General features: G+C 46.4%; 1 protein-coding gene across 9 annotated transcripts in view; it reads right to left on the bottom strand.

Moving 5' to 3' along the window:
• Window positions 1–19,589, bottom strand: part of CALN1 (calneuron 1) — a 376,527-nt gene that overhangs the window by 266,773 nt on the left and 90,165 nt on the right. For all 9 annotated transcript variants that reach the window (XM_012729086.1, XM_004688317.2, XM_012729087.1 and 6 more), the window contains one exon: window positions 13,661–13,785. In XM_012729086.1, coding sequence (XP_012584540.1) covers window positions 13,661–13,785 — 125 coding nt within the window. The remainder of the gene's footprint in view (window positions 1–13,660; window positions 13,786–19,589) is intronic.

The raw sequence follows: 19,589 nt of genomic DNA on the forward strand, positions 1-19,589 counted from the left end.
GTGCAACCTCTCTCCTGCAGAACCACCCTACCTGTGCAACCTCTCTCCTGCAGAACTACCCTACGTGTGCAACCTCTCTCCTGCAGAACTACCCTACCTGTGCAACCTCTCTCCTGCAACATAATCAGCATGTTTCTCAGATTCAAAGGGAGAGAGTAAGATATTGGAGGGGCAACTGTGGTGACGGTGATAATGATGAATGACAGTGAAATAATCTAGAGTGTGAACCTGACACAAAATAAATACTGAATATGTGTAGACACCTGTTTCCTGATACCGCCCCTCCGACACATCCAACACCCCTGCATATGCAATTCAGTAATGTAAGTTGAATTATTAGTTGAATTTTGTTGAATTATTAGTTCGCACAAGTATGGCATGTCAGAGCTAAAAAGGTCCCTATGGTATGAGGGTTGAGGCTCCAGAGGCTCTATCAAGAAGTTTCAGGGGCAAATCCAGACTCAGACTCTCAGCGCTCCTAACCCAGACACACACATACACACACAATCCTGAAAAATATGATCAAAGTCCAAATTCATAGAAGAACCTTAGCTTTATTCTTTCACTTTAAAACATCTTTCAGCCCTTCTAATTTAATTCAATAATTTCTTTTCCACTGGATGGGCAAGAGAAAAGGAAAAGAAATTTAGTATTTCCCTATACTCTCACTCCTCCCCAGAGCCTGCCAAGCAGTAATACGAAACAACACTCAGCCCTTCTAGAGCACTTTGTCATGTGCCAGGCTTCATGCCACCTGCTTTTCCCGTTAGGTGGTAGTAGTGGTGGGGTACTATTAATAAAACTACCCCATTTTATAGAGAAGGACACTGAGATGTGTTTAAACTTGCCCAAGGGCACAGCAATGATAAATGACAGGGCTAGGATTTGAACCGAATTCAGGCTAACTCTCAATCCCTGGAATTTGGCTCGGCAGGCAAGAAGGCGAGCTCTTCATCCTGGGCTTGACGGCTGCCTGGGGCAATCCTAATATAGGCAGATGACCTAAGAGGCAACACAGTCTCTTTGTAGGTCTATTTAGCAGAGAAAACTACAGTGTGTTTCTATGATACCATGAAAAGGAGACTTGGTGGCCAGGAGCCAGACTGACTTCTTTGAAAATCGAAGACAGCTAATGGGTTTAGGCAGGTTCCTGACTCAAACAGTTTGAAAGAGAGGGCACTGTCAATCAATAAAGCAAATTAACTGAGCACAAATAGGTGACCTATTTTTTTTAACTCAAAGAGTTCTTCCTTCCGATAGAGGATGTTGGCTGATGAAGGGGCTAAACATGGGATATAGAGCACAGTGAACGGATATTTAGAAGTTTAGCTAGAGGTCTCTGCCAGCCCCCGCGGTCACCAGTGACCACCAGTGATCAAAGGAATGAGTGTCACTGGGCCTCCAAGTTCAGACTGCAGTCCTTGCCCCCTTGCCCATCACTTCAAAATCTCCATCTCCAGAATGGAATTTTGGAGGGTCCAGAATTCAGTATTCAAGAGGCCACCTGTAAAAAGATGGCCCTCAGTTCTCACCACCTTCACTTTGCCCTGGTCAAACGCCCAGGTGCCTGGTGTCAGGACTGGCACCAGCTGCACTCACCAGCTACCAGATGAGGCAACTGTGCATCTAACCCCCTTGTCCCTTACCCACCCCACCCCAGGCTGCCATGGTGGAGACAGAACAGGGTAGCTAATGAAGGGTATAGATTTGGGCATCAGAGGACGCTAAACATGGATCCCAGCCCACCAATTATTACTTGTGTGACCTTGGCCAAGTGACTTAATCACTTTCGTGCTAATATCGCTCAGCTGTATAATGGGAACAACAATGCCTCCCATAGTTACTGTCGACACTCAGATAACAAACACAGCCAAGTGTCTGTATGTTTAACTTGCCAAGGTCACTTTACTCCAACTCGCTGCTACTTCCTAAGTTTGGGTCCTCACCATTCCCCCTGACCATGAGATTGGGCTCCAGATTATACCCACTCCCCTCAAATGCATTCTTCATACCACAACCAACACAATCTTTCGAAGAACAATAGGGCTTTAGACACCTGGACACCTGGTCCAGGCTTCCAAGGAGAGCAAGTTAAACAAAAGCCCTTGCATTGTGATACTATAAGAGATCCAATTCACAGAGTCAATTTAGCCACTGTTATTACCTTTTGGTTGACTACCTTCAAAAATACAACAAAATATTCTGATGCTCCAGGTGATACACAGACCCCCAGATTCAAAGCCCCTGACTGAGAATTATTTTTGGCCTGGCCTTCAGCAACTTCATCACTCCTCACAGACCTGTCCTCTGGGCTCACTAACATCAGCCACCAAGGACTCCAAATTGAAAATAACATGCTAATTTGCATACTCAGGGTCCCTGAAACCTGGCAAGAGAATTCAGCAGTCAGCTCAAGGCACTTTTCCCAGAAATAGATGACACCTCTGAAGGATTCATAATGGAAAGAGCATAAAATCATGATCAATCATGCACCTGAAACTCCGAGAGGCTTATTCGGTCCTGAATGGTGGGGGCAAAGAAATTGCACATGTGCATCTAAGGAGAGACACCATGCAGAAACACTAAATTCTCGGGTATGTGCCCCAGCTCCACTCCCCACTTCCCCACCTGAGCACCAGATGGCAGGGCAATTCAGCTCTCCAAAGTCTCCTGCAAATTGCTTAGGAGCACCAGACCAAAGATTATAGGACTGGTTCATACTACGAAGCTTCCAGAGATGCTGAGTCGCCACCCAGATGGCTGAGATGAGCTACATGTCCTGAGGTTCATTTGCTGGATACCAGCAGAGTAACAATCAGCACAGCACAGCCAGCTGGCCCCGGCCTCGCCCAAGCCTGCACCTGAACCCGCAGACAGCGGCACACTCTCTGGGCCAGTATTATTTCAGGTCCTGGAGCCATTTATTTTAGTAGCTTTACAGGATGAAACATAAAAACCTCCACTTTTTTCACTATCACCACCATAAAATGTCAGTGTTACGAGCCAACCATTAATACTGAAATTGATGTTTAGAGCTTCGAAGAAACTGCAAAACAAATATGGTCTTGGATTTTAAGCAGCTACAGTCAGGACAACCCTGAGGAGGTGAGAAGCAGCTGGGCCACAACAGAACCAGAGACAGGGGTGCCAGGTTCACGGAAACAACGCCCAGCAACACTGATGGCGGATCCTTGCGTTTCCAGACGCCACCGCTGCACAGCACAGCTTTCCCCCACTGGGAAGAGGCACAGAACTCATCTCCCCATCGAACCCCAAACACCAACATGTCCCTTTCTAAATGGGAGTGAGTCTGGTCAGGAGGTATGATTTCTGCCTTCCTATGTCCCATCACCACTCTGCACCAACCCATGTAGAAGTCATTGTGGACACCAGTCTATTGTCAAAAGTTCATATGCTGTCCTCTCCTGATCCTTGGAGCACCACAGGAAGGGCTGGAAGCCTGCATTTTTAGCCATCCGCGGTGCTTCCCAAGGTCTAACAGGCTCTTGGTTCTATTTATCTCTTAGACAGCCCAAGGCTGGACCTGGTGCCCAGGGCCCTTTTCCTCTCTCCTGTCTGTGACAATTTAGTCTCTTCCCTCCATACCAATGAGGACAGGCTCTTTGAAAGGTGAAGGTATAGAAAAGGCATCAGAGTTAAAATATCTAGAGAATCATACCAGGGCACCCAGATACTTGCTGTCAAAAGCCTTTCCAGGACCCTCCCTGGTGGTGCAGCGAGTTAAAGCACAGCACTAAGAAGCTAAAGCCACGTCAGCATGAGTTCGATCCCTGCCTGCCCTAGAGATGAGACCCACATGGCACGGCAGACCTCTCCTGACCCACCCACTGCTCCCCTCAGCAGTGTACTTTGTTGATCTTCCTGTTCTGCTCCCTACTCTGGTGAATCCTCTCATGGCCTCTGCAGCTCTGGCCTCTATCCCAGTTCTGTATGCATAAATAAATAAATCTTTAAAAAAAAAAAAAAGGCCTCTCCAATTTGGGGTATTCACATCTGACATGAGCCAGTCTGTACTACAACTTAATAGCATTTTGCCCTATAGCTAGCATTTTGCCTTGCCCTCTCAAGACCCAATGTGCCCCTCTATGGGAGTGCTAATTCTTTTTCTAAGGATGTTTTGTGATGATGGTGATGGCAGCAACAATACTGTTGCTATTTATTGAATACAACTGCTGTTGGCCAGATAGAGTAGTCGATCATTCTGTATCTCTTATATCATGGAATCCCTCGAAAGTACATACTATTTCCCACATTAGACAGGTGAGAAAACCAAGCCTCTTGGAGTGTGGTGAACGCTAGACATCTCAACCAGGTGTCACTGCCAGAGATAGCCCAATTCCATTCCCAATACAGAATGAACAATCAGGAACAATTAGCACACCTTGGGGCCAGCTTTTCTCATTAGAGGACCTGGTGTCCTTGTACTCTACAAGTATTTCTGAGCAGTCACTAAGGTCTAGACTTTCACAGGTCTGAGGGATGAACACAATCGGGATGAGCTGTGCCCTCAAGAGTGAGAAAACTCACCCAGAGGAAATGTCCTCCTCAAGCCTTCTAGGGTCTCTACCTTCCTACCTTTTCTGTCAGCTCTAGCCCTCTGACTTTCTGAATCTCTACATTTGAACATGTAAATGTGAGATACTGTTACAATATATATTAGAAAAAGGAAAAACCTCCACTGCCTCAAAATTAAAGATTCATCACTCCTAATCTTTCCTCCTCAGAAAGAATAGGCAGGAGATTCTTAAAGGCAGTATTGGGTAGACAGTAACTGGAAGACTGGAAATAGTTTGGAGGTTGGATAACTTGTCTGCAGGCACATGGCTGCTGACCCAGTAAGTTTTGGTTCATCTGTGAGTAACAAAAAGACATGTTAGAAATTGGTTTCTCAGGCCCTCCCTGGTGGCACAACGGATTAGGATACAGCACTGCAAGCTAGCCACAGCCATTTCAGTGCGAGTGACCCACATGGCACGGCAGACCTCTCTTGACCCACCTGCTGCTCCCCTCAGTAGTGTACTTTGTCAATCTGCCTGTTCTGTCCCCAACTCTATCTCTGGCGAATCCTCTCTCACCACCTCTGGTCTGTACCCCAGTTCTGTATGCATAAATAAATAAATATTTTAAAAAAGAAATTGGTTTCTCTGTGAGCCACCTCCTTCTGGCACCTGGACTTCTTCTACTCACCATCTGTAACCCGAGCATGAGGGTGGGACTCCTTGTCAATGTCAGGTGGTGACATTCCCACTCCAGTAAAAGGAAGGGTCAAAAGAGAAACATCTACCAAAGTTGCCCAGGGTCACATTTTAGATCTCATTGACCAGAATTAACTGATATGGGCATATCTAGCTCTCAAGATGACTAGGAAGTAGAGTCCTTATTCTAGCATTCATCTGCTCAGTCAAAATTTCAGCTGTTAACAAAGAAATGATACTGGAAAAGAACAAACCATCTCTACAGTAGCTACTAATTGGCATAACAGGACTAGGAACTCAGATCTAGGTTATTCCAAAGGAACTACTCCATCAGAAACCTTGGGCTTCAATTCCTATTTCTACAAAAAGAAAAAGAACACCGGTCCTCTCCTCCTTTAGAGCTTTAGAGCTTGCTCTAACACTTCACTAGCTTTCGTTTCAATCACTAGAAATCACCTCCATGCTAATGTGATGGTCTGGTTCTGCCTGCTGATTCTTTGACACTCCTCCCATCAAAAGGCATGAACTAGTTCTACTTACTGACATGTTGCCAGGCTCACAAACTCATGGCAACACATACATATGGCAGAAAGATACTCTGTGACATTTGAGACAAGATCATAAAATGACCATTCATTCCTGAAAAAGCCAAGTCTCCCCTCACAAGTTCCTCAAGCAGTCTGTGCAAAACTCCTTTGGAAAGAACTGAGGTCTCTGGGAAGGAGTCATGTGAGTGAGTTTGGCATTAATTCCCCAACTCCAGTCAAGCTTCCAGAGGACTGCAGCCCAGGTAACTTCTCCACTTCAACCTTCTGATAGGCATGAGGCCAGGCCAGACAGCTAAGTCACTCCTGAATTTCTGACCCACAGAAACTTTGAGACAACTGTTCTTTGTTTTAAACCAGTAAATTGTGAAGCAATTTGTTCCCTAGCAATAAAGCAAAACAGGTCTCCATGTAAAATCCTGAACCCCTTCCTGCCTGAGAATTACAAAGCAGAAATGACCATCTCAGTATAGAAAATCTGTATTTGAAATGGCTGTGTCCTAACACATCACTTGCCTTTAAGTGATTTGGAGCAGTATTTTGATGCCCCCAGCACCACGATGAAGAGAACAGTCCGTGAGCCATCCCTGCAGGAACATATTGCTAATGGTGCATCCCTGAGTAGTCTGAGCATACAGTCAAAAGTGCTGTGAGCCAATTACCACCAGGAGAAACAGCTCAGACTCAATGAAGTCAACATCAAAATGATGAGTTCTGGCAAATCCTTTTCCATATCCAGATGGATAATGTTGAACAGGTCTACTCATCAGTTAACTTATTTTGTTATCTGGGGAAGCACTGTGGGGCCTCATTACCTCAGTAGATTTATTAGGTTGCATCTCTATTGACCATGGAAGGTTCCACAGCACCAGGTGAAGGTGATTTCACAATAGAGATGGATGGTTGGCAACTCCTGTTCCTCAAATATCCCAAGCCAAGGTCATGCTTTTGAGGCAGAACTTGAACTTTCCTACCAAGATATCACTCATAAAGAGGGCTCTTGGGAGTAAAAACCAGAGAAACATATCCTGTCGGGGATACTTCAAACCATCTAGGGGGAGAATTTTAAAAGAAGATTCTGTCCTGTCTCCCTGAATCCGGAAAGATAAGCAGCTGACCTTCACCAAGTATCATTACCATCCTAAGTCAGTATTATTAGGGGAAATTTTTTTTTTTAATTTCCAGAAATTTCAGGGTGTGAAAAGCAGGTTGCCTGAGATAACATTACAAAATACTAGTATATTGGGTATTTATGTTTTGGCCCAAAACTTCTGCATTCAAATACAGATGGGAAGACTATTATTTCGATGGGACGCTTAAAGGCCATCACTGGAATAAGGTACCTCATGTTACCCTTTTGCACCAGTCAACTGGAAGCTTAGAGTTACACTTAATGCTCACTCACAGTAAATATGTTCATCTTTAAGGGACTGTCACAGTTTTCCCTCCCTCTTGGTATGTGGTTTTTGTTTTCTATTTCTATCCTGACAGCCTCTGCAGTTTATGTTTCTTCTTTTATCCTATGATGTCTCGATCACTTTGGGATGCAGACAGCATGTAAATTACCAATGGATAAAATGAAAGTGACAGGGATGGTACTCGGGTTCCCTTCTTGGCTACAACTTTCGAAATGCATTTTCTGAGTAAGATGCAGGAGACCACAAGAGCGCTTAGGCACGTGCGCCTCGAGGAGGTGGGCCCCTGGAAGCAGCACCTCCAGAGAATCCCCTCTTGGCTCTGCTAACTCGGTACTTGGCTCACGACTCTGCACAAAAGACTTCCTTCTCAAGACTCCAAGGCAGGCCAGGCCGCCAGGAGGAAGGGATCCAGGCAGATAAAAGTTCCAGGTTGTAAGGCCAATTCCCTGCTCTGGAGCAGAGCTGTGTCTCTGGCACTCCCACACTTGTTGGATCATGGGGCGCATTGTGTCGGGTTTATCACCTTCGTGGAGGAGAGAACACGGAGCCATCAGCCTCCTCAGCTAAGCGTTGTGAGCTTCTCTTCTTGTGCCAGTAATGTCTCTCTCTGCCTCCTTCAAATCCCTCTTGAAAAGCCTTGTAGAGGGAAGTGTCTCAGAAAAAGGCAAGTGATATGGGTCTATGGAATCCTGAAATCAATCATCAAAGTGGAAGAGAAGAGAAAAGAAAAGGCCAGGGCCTTCTTTACAAGAAAATATATGAAGAACCAGATTGGCAGACGCAGCCTTCAGAGCTCCTGGCCCAGACAGGCCCCTCTAGCGGGAGCTCACGCCCTTCATGCCCATCACCAGCCTTTCCTGGGCTGAAATGCACGTCTGTGCTCAGTGAAGAGCAGGCTGGGCTCACACAGAGCTTTAAAAATATCTCCCACCCACTGAAAGTTGGATTAATCAGCCAAGTTCTAACCCATGTGTCACAGTGGTGGCAGTGAGATACATGATGGGGACATGAGGGTGCAGGGAAGACACAAAGGGCCTTACCTCGCAGGGGTAAGGATTCAGAGCATGAATGTTAACTAGCAAAGGCTGTGAAGCCTGGTGGCACTTTGAATCCCATTTCCAACATGCGCAAGTTATCGACCTCAGACAAGGTTATTTAACATCCCCACTTTCCACATTTGCAAAATGTGTGGTTAATCATGGTGCACACACCCTAGGATTATTGCGACAATTAAATGAGTTAATTCATATACAAGGAATAGTTCCTAGCATGCAGTAAGCATCAATAAATGGCAGCTGTGATGATGTGATGACAACAGTGCTGAAACTTAAGAGATGGATACATGTTTCTCAGGTAGGCAGAGCGTTTCTGACAGTGGCAGCCAGCAAGAGAAGCAGGAAAGATCTGGAGGCAGCAGGGAACCATCTAGAAGGCAAATAGGGAGTTGAAGCAGACAAAAAGAGAAGGGGCCAATCATGTAGGACTTCCCAGGCTTTGTCACTGAGCTAACACAGCTGTGAGCTGTGCAGAGCCATGTGAGAATCATAAGCAGAAGTGGAACATTAAAGGATGAAGTGCTATGATGGTTGAAAATTACTTTCAACTGGTTCTGGGGGGAAAAAATTAATTAATAATAATAGACTTCAGCTATCACAAAGGAACTGGTATAAGAACAACCCTCCTACCATGTACAATCATAAAACTGAACTAAATATATGGTAAGTGTTTCAGGCAGTGATAACAGGCAACACATGATTGCAATTACAGGGAGGAGGGCAATTCATGCAATGAGCCCCCCATTCACCCTGGCTCTCTGCCCAGGAGTAATTTCCCCACCATAGTTTAACTCCAGGGTAGCTGAAGGGACTAGAACCTGTGGCATAAAAACCAGCAAAGAGAAGACTCCAGAAGCCTGGGTGGCTTCCCCGTGGATACATGGTTGAAGGCTGGACCACCCATGTGCAAGCTGACATGAAACTGGACTTAGCAGGAAGCAGTTGCTACAAGACTGAGAGCAGAACACAGATACTAGAATTTAAGCAGCCTGGGAGATGCCTGGGAAAAAAACCTCACTAATACCCCAAGTATCCAGCTGAGACACTTGAAAGAACACAACTCAAGAAGAAGGAACACACCCTAAAGGCAGCTTTTCTTTAGATGTACCCCAACAAAAGTGAAAACCAAGCATTGACAAGATCCACAAGAAGACAGTCTGGAGGCTGAGCTCCTGCCAAATTAGAGGGGTTTGGGAGAGACCTTGGGATTTCCCCAGATAGGCCCCAAAAAAGCATAAAATAAAGCCAAACCTGCATAAGTTGAAGGTGGCATTGAACTACCCACTGTGTGGGGGATGGAGGGTAGGGGAAGTGAGCCCTCTTCAGAGAAAGATAACAGAACAGTCTCTATAACACAACATTCATGTTCCATGTACACATATTAACAGACATGCAAAGGAACAAGAAACACCTTAAAGACACAATAGAACCAAACCCAGATGGCCTAGAGCCTAGATGCTGGGTTTAGCATATAATGCCTTTAAAGAATTACTAGAAATATGGGAAAAATATGTCCAAAGAACTAAAGAAAAATATTGTTGTATTGAATAAACATAGCATTTCAACAGAAAGATAGAAAATATAAAAAAGAACCAAGTTAAAATTTCAGAATTAATAAAACAGTCTCCCTTTTAAGAAAAAGCGAAAGAGAAAAAGCAAAGGCTACACTATTAACATCTCGACAGAGAGGATGCTGGTACTCACACCGTACTTTCAAAAACTTCTGTAGAACTGAAAATCTTAGAGAGGGCCTCCCTGATGGCACAGGGGTTAAATTCTCAGCGCTACCAAGCTATCACCAGCCAGTGTGGCATGAGTTCCTTTGTTCCCCTGTGAGTTCCTTTGTTCCCCTGGCCAGGGAGCTGACCCACGAGGAGCACAGACCTCTCCTGTCCCACCCTTTGCTCCCTCAGCAGTGTATTTCAGTCCATCTGCCTGTTCTTCTCCCCACTCTGTCTCTGGTGAATCCTCTCACCCTCTACACCTCTGGCCTACAAACCAGTTCTTGTCTGCATAAATAAATAAAAATTATTTTTTAAAAGAGAAAGAAAATCTTTGAAATTATAGAAACACAAAATTTATGAATATTTTAGGAGAACAAGAAAAAGTTATCACAGAGGGTAACCTAATCAAGTAGGTAGCTGAGAAGCAGGCTCCACTGAAAAGCAACAAGGATATGGTGTGTTCTCAGGCTGAGGCCCAAGAGGTAGAGACCTACGCTTGTCTAGGAGGCGGGGACCTGCCCCACGACAGCAGCCTCGCAGCAGAGAAGGACAGTTACGAGGTGAGTTGAGAAGCCAAGAGCTGCAGGATATTGGCCATTCACTGTGGGGGATAAGGGAGGATGAAGTCAGTCAGCTGCTCACATGGAGGTCCTTGTTGGAAGGGAGTGGGGCGAAGCATCCACGCCCAAGTGCAAATTTATATACCTCCAAAGATATATATGAGGGCATTACAGAAATCTACTTTGCAACCTGTGCCCATGTCAGGCTGAGGAGAATCTTCACTAACTGCAGCACCAATGGAACTGGAGACTCGAATGACTCCACCTACCCGAGAACCCCACGGGGGCCTGGGGGATGGGCCGTGATGTGACCCAGCCTCGGTCACAGAGGCTTTACTGGTCAATCAAGATGGCAGCCCTAGTCACAGCAACTGCTCTCCATGATCAGCTCCAGAGAACACCCCCACCTCAGCGGAACCCCATCTCTAAACTTATTTGGGGGACACAAGTCTCTGACCAGAGTCACAGCCTGGCATGTCCCAGGATGACTGTCTCATCCCATTCATCGCAGCTGAGCTGTCTGAGTGATTTCCAACCCCACTCTGGTTAATTTGATGCAACTTGGCATTATTTCCTCCAGAGTTTTGTTTAAGGAAATAAAAACTTCCCAGAGTGAATTGCAGCTGGAGATGGTCAGAGGTTCTCTTTGTATCTGTTCCTGAAGAGTAACCTCCCGTGGACTGGGCACCTTGGACCCTCACACAAAGGGAGGGGTGTTCCTGGTGACAAGCAGTGGGAATCTGCCCCTGTGGCCATCCCAAAGCAGGAAGCTATCACCATCGTGGGGAGGGCCGGGGAAATGGGTGAGAATGGGCTGTCACAAACTAGTGTCTGCACCAGCGGGAGCAGGTGACAAAGGGGCATTACGGCCCACCCGCGGCCAGCATATCAGTTCCTGTGTGACACCACATGTCCTCTGAGGGTAAATAAGTGGCCCATGCAGCAGGACTCGACATGAGGCAGTTCTAAGAACATATAGCAACACCTGGGAAACACTGGCTTCCCTAAGACCAGCCTGCAGTCAGGTCAGCTGATCTTCAGACCCTGCTCAGATGCTCCTAATTCAGAATACATCTACACTACCCACCTGGGGCCCCAGGGTGCTCATAACAAAGCCTGTGCGGTCATAACTCGGTGTTCACCTTGGCAGAAAATGAATGAATGAACAGAGGCATCTTCCTTCAGAAAATAAGTAGCCTTTCTCCAGGCTGAGGAGCTGGATGACCCTCCTGAAGGACATACAGTGTTTTCACAGCCAACCTTAGGCCAGAAAATCCAGTAAATTCCACCAGGGGCCCCACCAGGGCGTCCACGGTGCCCTGCCCACCTGGGCTGACAGGGCTCCCAGAAACACTCCCTGTTCACCTGTCCTGGGAGAAACAAGCTCATCAGCTCTGCTGCTTCTCCTGGAATGAGCAGGGTGTGGCAACCAGGTATCCGAGGCTGGGAGAGAGGCCGAAACCAGGCGGGGATCCTTGCGATACCTGGCGGCAGTGGCCCAGATTTAATAGAGAAAAAATTCATCCCTCTGAGAAGCCTCAGAGAAATGATCCCTTGATTATTCACAGCAAAGTTGGACAGGAGGAGGAAAGGAAAGGGAAAGGCAAGACACATGAAAGTCACAGAGGATTTACAAACTGCATTCAGTTGCCAGTATCAGCCGCCTCCAGCGTGGTCTGAAACACAGACTTTCTGCCCACTCCCAGGGTCTCCTCTAGCGAGGGCCCCACTCCAGAGGCTTCCAGTGGCACCTGCTAACTGATGACTAAAGGCAGGGCACAGTGAGCACAGTGCACGCCCATCCAACGCAACACATCCCCTGTGCTGGGAGCACACCCTGCAGGTGCAGGAAATTCCAGGCCTCCTCTTACCTGCCAAACAGGCAACTCGGCCCTTTGTGGTCACCAGGCAGGCTTACTTCCGAGGGAGTCAGAGCCCTAGGGCCTGTTTCTGTGTCCAGCATGCAAATGTCCTCTTGCCAGAAGGTCATGGGGCCCCTCTCACCCCTCTGGCCACCAGTCTCTGTCCAGGCTCCAGTGAGCTGCCCCTGAGAAGCCTGGCTTGCCTTCTGCTTCTGGAGGCCCCCAGCCTCCCCTCAACCTCTGCCACTTCACTGCTCCTTCGAGTAAATAAGCCAGCCTCTAGCAAGCGAACAAGCAAAACAAGCAGAGCAGAGAAAGCTGGGCGAAGTCCCTTCCTTCTCCTGGGCATAGGGAACAAGCTCGGCTTCTCTGGCGCAGAGCCGAGTTTCCTCATCTTCCCCTTGTGAGAAATGACCACCGTTCAGACCATTACACTTAAAAGCAAATATGTGGGCCATCCGGGGTAATTTTCACTTTTTCTGTTTCAGAGAGCCAATTTAAACTTCCTGTTTTAAAATGGTGTCACAAGGAGCACAGCATTCCCGAACACCAGGGGAACCAACTCTGATTCGGCGTCAGCAGATGGAGCACGTAAACAAAGCGTCTGAATCAACCTAATTCTCTATTGTCGAAAAAAATTCCTTCGTCCTCTTCCATCTTCATTTTTTAAATCAGTGGGGATGATTTGCCCGGGATCCCACAGGACACTGTCCCAGGATGAGTTGAAAATTAAGCCATTGTGTCCTCAAGACTGTGCCCATCCCTCACCCTGCTCCGAATACCCATGACTGATCTGTGTCACGAAGGAACAGAGACAATTAAAACAGGTGCCATCCATTCCCACTTTGACAGAGCTTCCAGAGGATTCTGATCTGAGCAGAATTCAAAGTACCGTAGCCACAAGTCAAGAGAGCCATTAGCAGGGCTTAGAGAGCTCCCTTGCAGCTGGGGCCCACAATAAGCAACAAGACAGGAAACCAGCATTGGCAATAAAGGTTCTATAAACTGGAAAATGCAACGGTGGAGTTGAAGACTGTCCCCCAGTGAGTATCCAAGGCAACCAAAATGTTCACCTTAGACTGTTCAGGCTACAATGTCTGCCCCCCTCCATCCCCGCCCCAGAGATCATTTAGGCAAAAATGGATTTGGGAGGTCTTTCCCATCACACTGCAGGTGAAGCTGGCTCCAGGTGGGCAGAGCCTGGTGCGTTCACCTTAAATGTGCAGTGACCACAGACCCTCCCTCGAGTGGCCAGCCTCCCCAGCAAGGCGGCCTCTTACCGTCGAGCTCCTCCACAGAGATATTAGCAAGCTGCTCGCTGTCACTGCCAGCAGAGAGGGACCGGTTGAGGTAATTGCCCTTGTACAATAGGCCGGCGGTCACATGATGGAAAGGCATCTTCTCCCTGTCCACAACGGGTGGGGGGCGGGGAGAGAAAGACGTCATTATTCATCCCTCCTTTCCTTCCTGAAAGGACCACCCCGGTTTTCAGCTGGCCCGGGTTAACTTAAAAATGACAATTAGTGTTTCTAGCGGGAAAGTCAGAAAATGCCAGGACGCCCGTCGCCTGAACAATTCCCAAGTGATCTCAGGTGCGAGTCCTTGCTTCACTTTGCAGCTTACTTCATTTTCCCCGCTTAATTATGGATTGGAACTGCGTCGTCCTTGCAGACTGTGGGACACTGTGTCACATCCAACTGTCTCTCCAGGCAAACAAGAGTCCTCTCTGCTTTGCTCCTTAGCCTGATAAACGTTATCAGTTCTCATATCCCAGCAGCGTGGGGCTGCTGCGACCCTGAGGAGACCCAAGGCTTTCCCATGCCCAGGTGAAGCTGGTGCGCTATTCACACAGCACAGGGAGCAGGTGGAGAACATCAGGCCCTAAGCACGACCCTCTGCACCTGGCGGGGGCAGACACCTATGTGCCCAGGGCCTGGGGCCCACGCCCTCTGAGACACCAGTCACACCTGCCCTGCTGCAAAGAGGCCAGTACCTTAAGGTGTCCCAGAAGCAGCTCCCAGCCCTCTTCCCGGAATCTAAATCCCCACCTTGGACCAGGCTAACAAACGCTTCAGACAAATTCTTCCACCCCCACGACCACCACCACCACCAGCTGGACTCAGAAGTCCCCACAGGGCAAAGGGGAAAGAGCTCCCAGCTGGGGATGGGGGGCCGTAAGGAGACGGAAAGAGGCGAGGAAGAGAACAGCAGAGAGCGGGAAAGGGTTTGTTGCTCCATCATGGCGAACACGCCACTGGCCCCACCACATTCTGTTCCCACCTTGGGAAAGAGGCTCTGAGGACTGAAATGCCTTTGAGCAGAACCAGGGAATGGGGAGAAAGTACAGGGAGGCAGTGACAGAATGTGGTGACCAGCACCTTTGAACAGCTCCTGGAGGGTAAGCTGCCAGAACAGGAAGGGATAATCTCCCCACCACTGAGGCATCCAAGCTGGGCCATCCTGCTCCATGTTTTCTCTATGTGAGAAAAATAACCCCTGAACTTGCCAGTGAGGACATATGGTTATATTGGCTTCTGACCCAAAACACGTGAAAGACATAGAAACATGTAAACTTTTCTTGGAGACTTGTTTTTAGAGACACAACAGAGTCTGGAGGTTTACCCACGAACCTTGAGCTAAGCTCCCAGACCTGCTGCAGTTGACAGGCACAAATACAGAGGAGGGCGCTACCAAGAGGCTCAGGGGTCCCCCCAAGAGAAACTCACACCAGTGATCTGAAGAAAAGCCTCCTCAAACTATTACAGGGCAACCCAATGTGAATTGGGGACTGCGGGTCCCCACCCATGTGCTTAAAGGGACTTAAAACATTCAACTGCAGGCACACACACAAAAGTTAATAATGGGTTTATTACAAGAGAAAGGGAAATGAATGACTCAGGGAAAGGCGGGGGTGGGTAAGTTGGTTACTGTGTCCTACCCGTACTGCTGACCTGGAACCCAAATAGCATACTGAAAGCCAGCGAAAAGCCCAAAGACCAGCCGCAAGCCGTGAGGTCCCAAAAGCCCCCATGTCTGGTTTTATAACAATGTGGCTGCCTAACTCCACCCTCAGATCCCAGCACACTTCCCTTTGGTGCTGCAGTGATTTGTAGTTCTGATGTCTAGGGTGGGGGGTGGGTATCCACAAAACTCATATCTGTAGAGTACCTTCAGGACATCCTTTCCCCCATCTGTACTTTTGATATATGAAAAGCCCTACGGCTTGAACTCTAGACAAGTGCACAACTTTTTGTCCCTGGTACCTTTCAATCAATAAAATTTAACTAATTTGTCCCCAACTCTCCCAAGTCTATATGCCTTCATCCCGTTTCTTAGTGGGAAAGGTAGACTTGAGTTTATCTCCTATCAATCTCCTCCTTGCCAGCCAATTCGCAATAAGCTGCTTTCTCTTCTCAAAACCTGAGACTGTGATATTGATTTCAGTGCAGGTTGGAAGCCCACGGCTTGGTAACCAGCTCACCCCATGCATCTATTATTCTTCAACTAAGTCACTGAAGTGTCCCTTGTGCCAGTCAAGTTTGCATCTGTACAATTAGCTGAAGAGGCCCAAATGGCCCTCCTGGGCACTCCCATAACATGGTGTAAATTGTAGGAAGAGACAGCGAACAGCCGGCTAGTCTCTTAGGATGACTGTTCAGGGCACCCGAAACTTACTGTCCCTCAAACCACACTCCTGACAGCAGTCATCCCTGGTCACGGGATGTTGGAGCTGGCAGGCAGTGAAGAGCAGGGACTCCTGTCTGCTCTTTCAGTGACATCACTGAGAGACATCAAGCCCAGCAGGATGTCTCCTCCTCTCTCACGCTCCAGTCTAGAACATCCAGCACATCCTGGTTCTGGCCAGGAGCTGCTGACAGGGCGGTCAGTCAAAAAGACTCCTGAAGGTTACCAGGCTTGAACAAGAGCACAAATCCAGCTAGTGAAAGGATCAGGTCTAGAACACAAATATCCTTAGTGCTATTTCAACTAAGGAGCTTCAGCAAAGCACCAAACATTTCCAGATGTCAAACTCTCATTTCCAACTCAAGAGACTAAAAACAAATTAATACCTTCCTTTAAAAAATAGGCCACACATCCTGATTCCACTATTTCTATCAAAGGTACTTTTCACTCTTCATAACAACCGGGACAACTCACAATTGTTCCAAGGCCTGAAAAGTAAAACCCACATATGGCTCAGGAAGAGCCAGCCATCAAGATTCCCAACCCCTCTAAACATTCCCATGGCTAATAAAATGTACATCCAATAAAAGGTATGTCCAGCTGCCCACTGCAAATGGCAGGAGGCTGGTTACAAAGCACACATGCTTTGCCAACCCTAAGGATGACATCAACTATAAATCAGACTCCCCCCTGCCCACCGAATCCACCCTTACACAAGAAGCTTTCACTTCACTTACCATCTCCTTTGTTTTCCCCCAAGTTAAATTTCAAACCAAATAGGTTTAAAGTGAGACTTAGAACTAGGAGTTAGGACCACACTCCCTTTTCCTAAGGCCATCCTTGCTTGGGGGTCATGTCCATGGTCATCTCAGCGAGGATGGATTCCAGATAAGGGGATAAGACATAACACTGAGGTTTCTTCTTCACTGTCACCCTGTCTCCTGGACCTGGTCAGCTTCACCAGCTTCTCACCTTTGAATCTGTTCTCAGTGTGCGAAGATGCCCACCTATTCAACCCTCCCTTCCCTGCTGGAGGGAACCCTACCAGGTCTGTGCAGACACTGGAAGCATCTCTACCCACTTTCCCACTGGCTGAGCTACCTTCCAGCACTTTGTAAACTATCTTCCCATTATCACCTTTTATCGAGTTTTCTGATGCTCTGGATCTGTCATGCATTTTTACAGCTGTAGCTACAAGGTTATACTCAAATGAACATTTCCCAGCCACTCCCCAGTTCAGCCACCGAATGCTAAGTACTCTGCAGAGAAAACTAGTCACAAATGAATCCCACTCGATAAACCAAAATAATTTGCTTCTGAAAAAAGCAGCCTACCAAATTAGGTACACATTCAGTTCATTCAGTCTCTGCACCCAAAATGCTCTGAGTCTAGTGGGAAAGAAAACACGTGCAATTGAACCATCCATATAGATAAATAAAGTCGTGTTCAAGAAAAGGAAGAACATTATCCCAGCAAGCTAAAAACAGCTGCTGCAATTAAGGACTAAATTTCACTCCAAGCCACATGGGGAAACCCAAGCATTAAGATATTCTCTTTGGCTAAGGAAGGGAAATATACAAAGTTCATTAACAAAGACACAGTCCTGAACTCACAGATGGATCCTTACAGGAAGTGCAAAAAAAACATTTTTTCCTGAAAGCTATGTTACTCATTGAGAAGTAGTACTTAAGTGACTTATCAAATGAACAATATTTTTTTCTGCATTTTCTTTAAGGCAGAGTGGGTTCATGGTTAAGAACCAGGATTTTCTGATCAAAATCAGTATTATATTTGAATCCTATCTCTGCCTTTATCAGCCATTTGGTGAGTTACTTAACTTCTAAAAGCTTCCTAGAAGTCTCCTTCTCTGCAGAAACAGGATTTTATGTCTATTGAACAGTAATTTTGTAAATGTGAAATAAGATAAGGTATGGAACACACTGGACTTAGCACCATGTACTTTCTCAGTAAATACTAGCAATAATTATTTGCCAGTGAGTACAGAAAGCAGGGTGCAGGACAAAGGAGTTCACGGACATATCAGCTTGAAGCTTCAACAGGCTGGGTTATAAAGGAGGGTCAGTCAGGGCCTGGTGGAGGGACAGCTTCAGAGAGAAGCTAGCTGTCATCACACATCATAGTACTGAAGGACCTGGTGCATAAGCACCCATCATGTGACACAATTTCTTGTATTTATTTCTCTGGAGAACTCAGACCTTCCATTTCTGTCTCTGTACTCTGAAGATCCAAAACTATTACTCTAGGTTGACAGTAATCTGGACAACGAATGCACCAAGACATAATTCTGCAAACAATACTACTCCTTTGAGTGAAGTTTGCTACCCCTAAAACAATGCTACTCAAAGTGTAGCCCAAGGGCGACTGCTGGTCTGCAATCAGATGACAGTAAGATTAGAGAACGTATTGACAATGTATAACACTGTCCTAATTTCTAAGCATGTAATCGATAGATGATTTTCTATATTTTTTCATTTTTAAAATTTTTCCAGTAAATCATTCTTACTGTACTTTATAAAAGAATCATTCTTCCAAAGACTGGAACTTAAAAAAAGAAAGACTAGTCCTTTTCACAAATAGTAGTAATAATAGAAGCACTACTCCAAAGGACTTTTATTTAAGTTACATGGATTTCTAGTAATGGATCACAGAGAGGGAGAAAACATCTAGAAACATGCCTTTTAAGTCATCTCTGCTATTTTTTCAAAGACATAAGTTTTTTTAAAGTCTTAGATGGACTTTGGAAAGAAGATATAAGACCTCAGTTGAAGTCTGGGCTTTCTGAAGAGTGCCTGGGGTGTGCACAGAATCCATTGTAGACTTGACAGAAGCTTCTGTCCTAATTACCAGACACACAGGGGACAAAGCTGACCTTGCATTCTAAAAGTTTAAGAGTCCAGGCAATCCTAACAGGGTCTTTGCCAAATTCCCCTAGAAAATATATACAAAGACACATTAAAATCATGATAACCTGACATCTCTAATGAGAGGTTTAGAAGAAGCTCCCACCACACCAGCCCAAGTATCATTGTGGTGACGATCAGTGGTATCCCTGTATTTTTTATTCTAAATAAATGAATCAAACTAAAGCATAGAATCAGATATATGGCCAAAGGATCAGAGGAGAATTTCACCTCCTGAAATTCTCTGCCTTTTCAGTGACTCAGATTATGAATCATGACATCAATCACCCTTCCAACTATGTTGGAAGTACTTTTGAAAAGCATCCAGAGTTGATTCCCCCATGAAGCATCTACCCACTCCCTCTAGTTACTCAGGGCTTGTACCTCCCACTACGTAGCGTGGCCAGCAATGGGCAGGTCTGAGGCATGGGCCCTGCATATGAAGATGTGAAATTTGCTGAAGGCATGAGTGTAAGTATGAAAGCCTCTAGAAGCAATGGGATTATGGCTTTTCCTGCACAGGTAGATGCTTCATGGGGGGATTGACTCTAGATGCTTTTAAAAAGCATTGTGTTGCTTTTGACTATGGAAGGAAGAACTACAG

Source organism: Condylura cristata, unplaced genomic scaffold, assembly GCF_000260355.1.
Source record: "Condylura cristata isolate star-nosed mole 26May11 unplaced genomic scaffold, ConCri1.0 scaffold00024, whole genome shotgun sequence".
Classification (NCBI taxonomy): domain Eukaryota; kingdom Metazoa; phylum Chordata; class Mammalia; order Eulipotyphla; family Talpidae; genus Condylura; species Condylura cristata.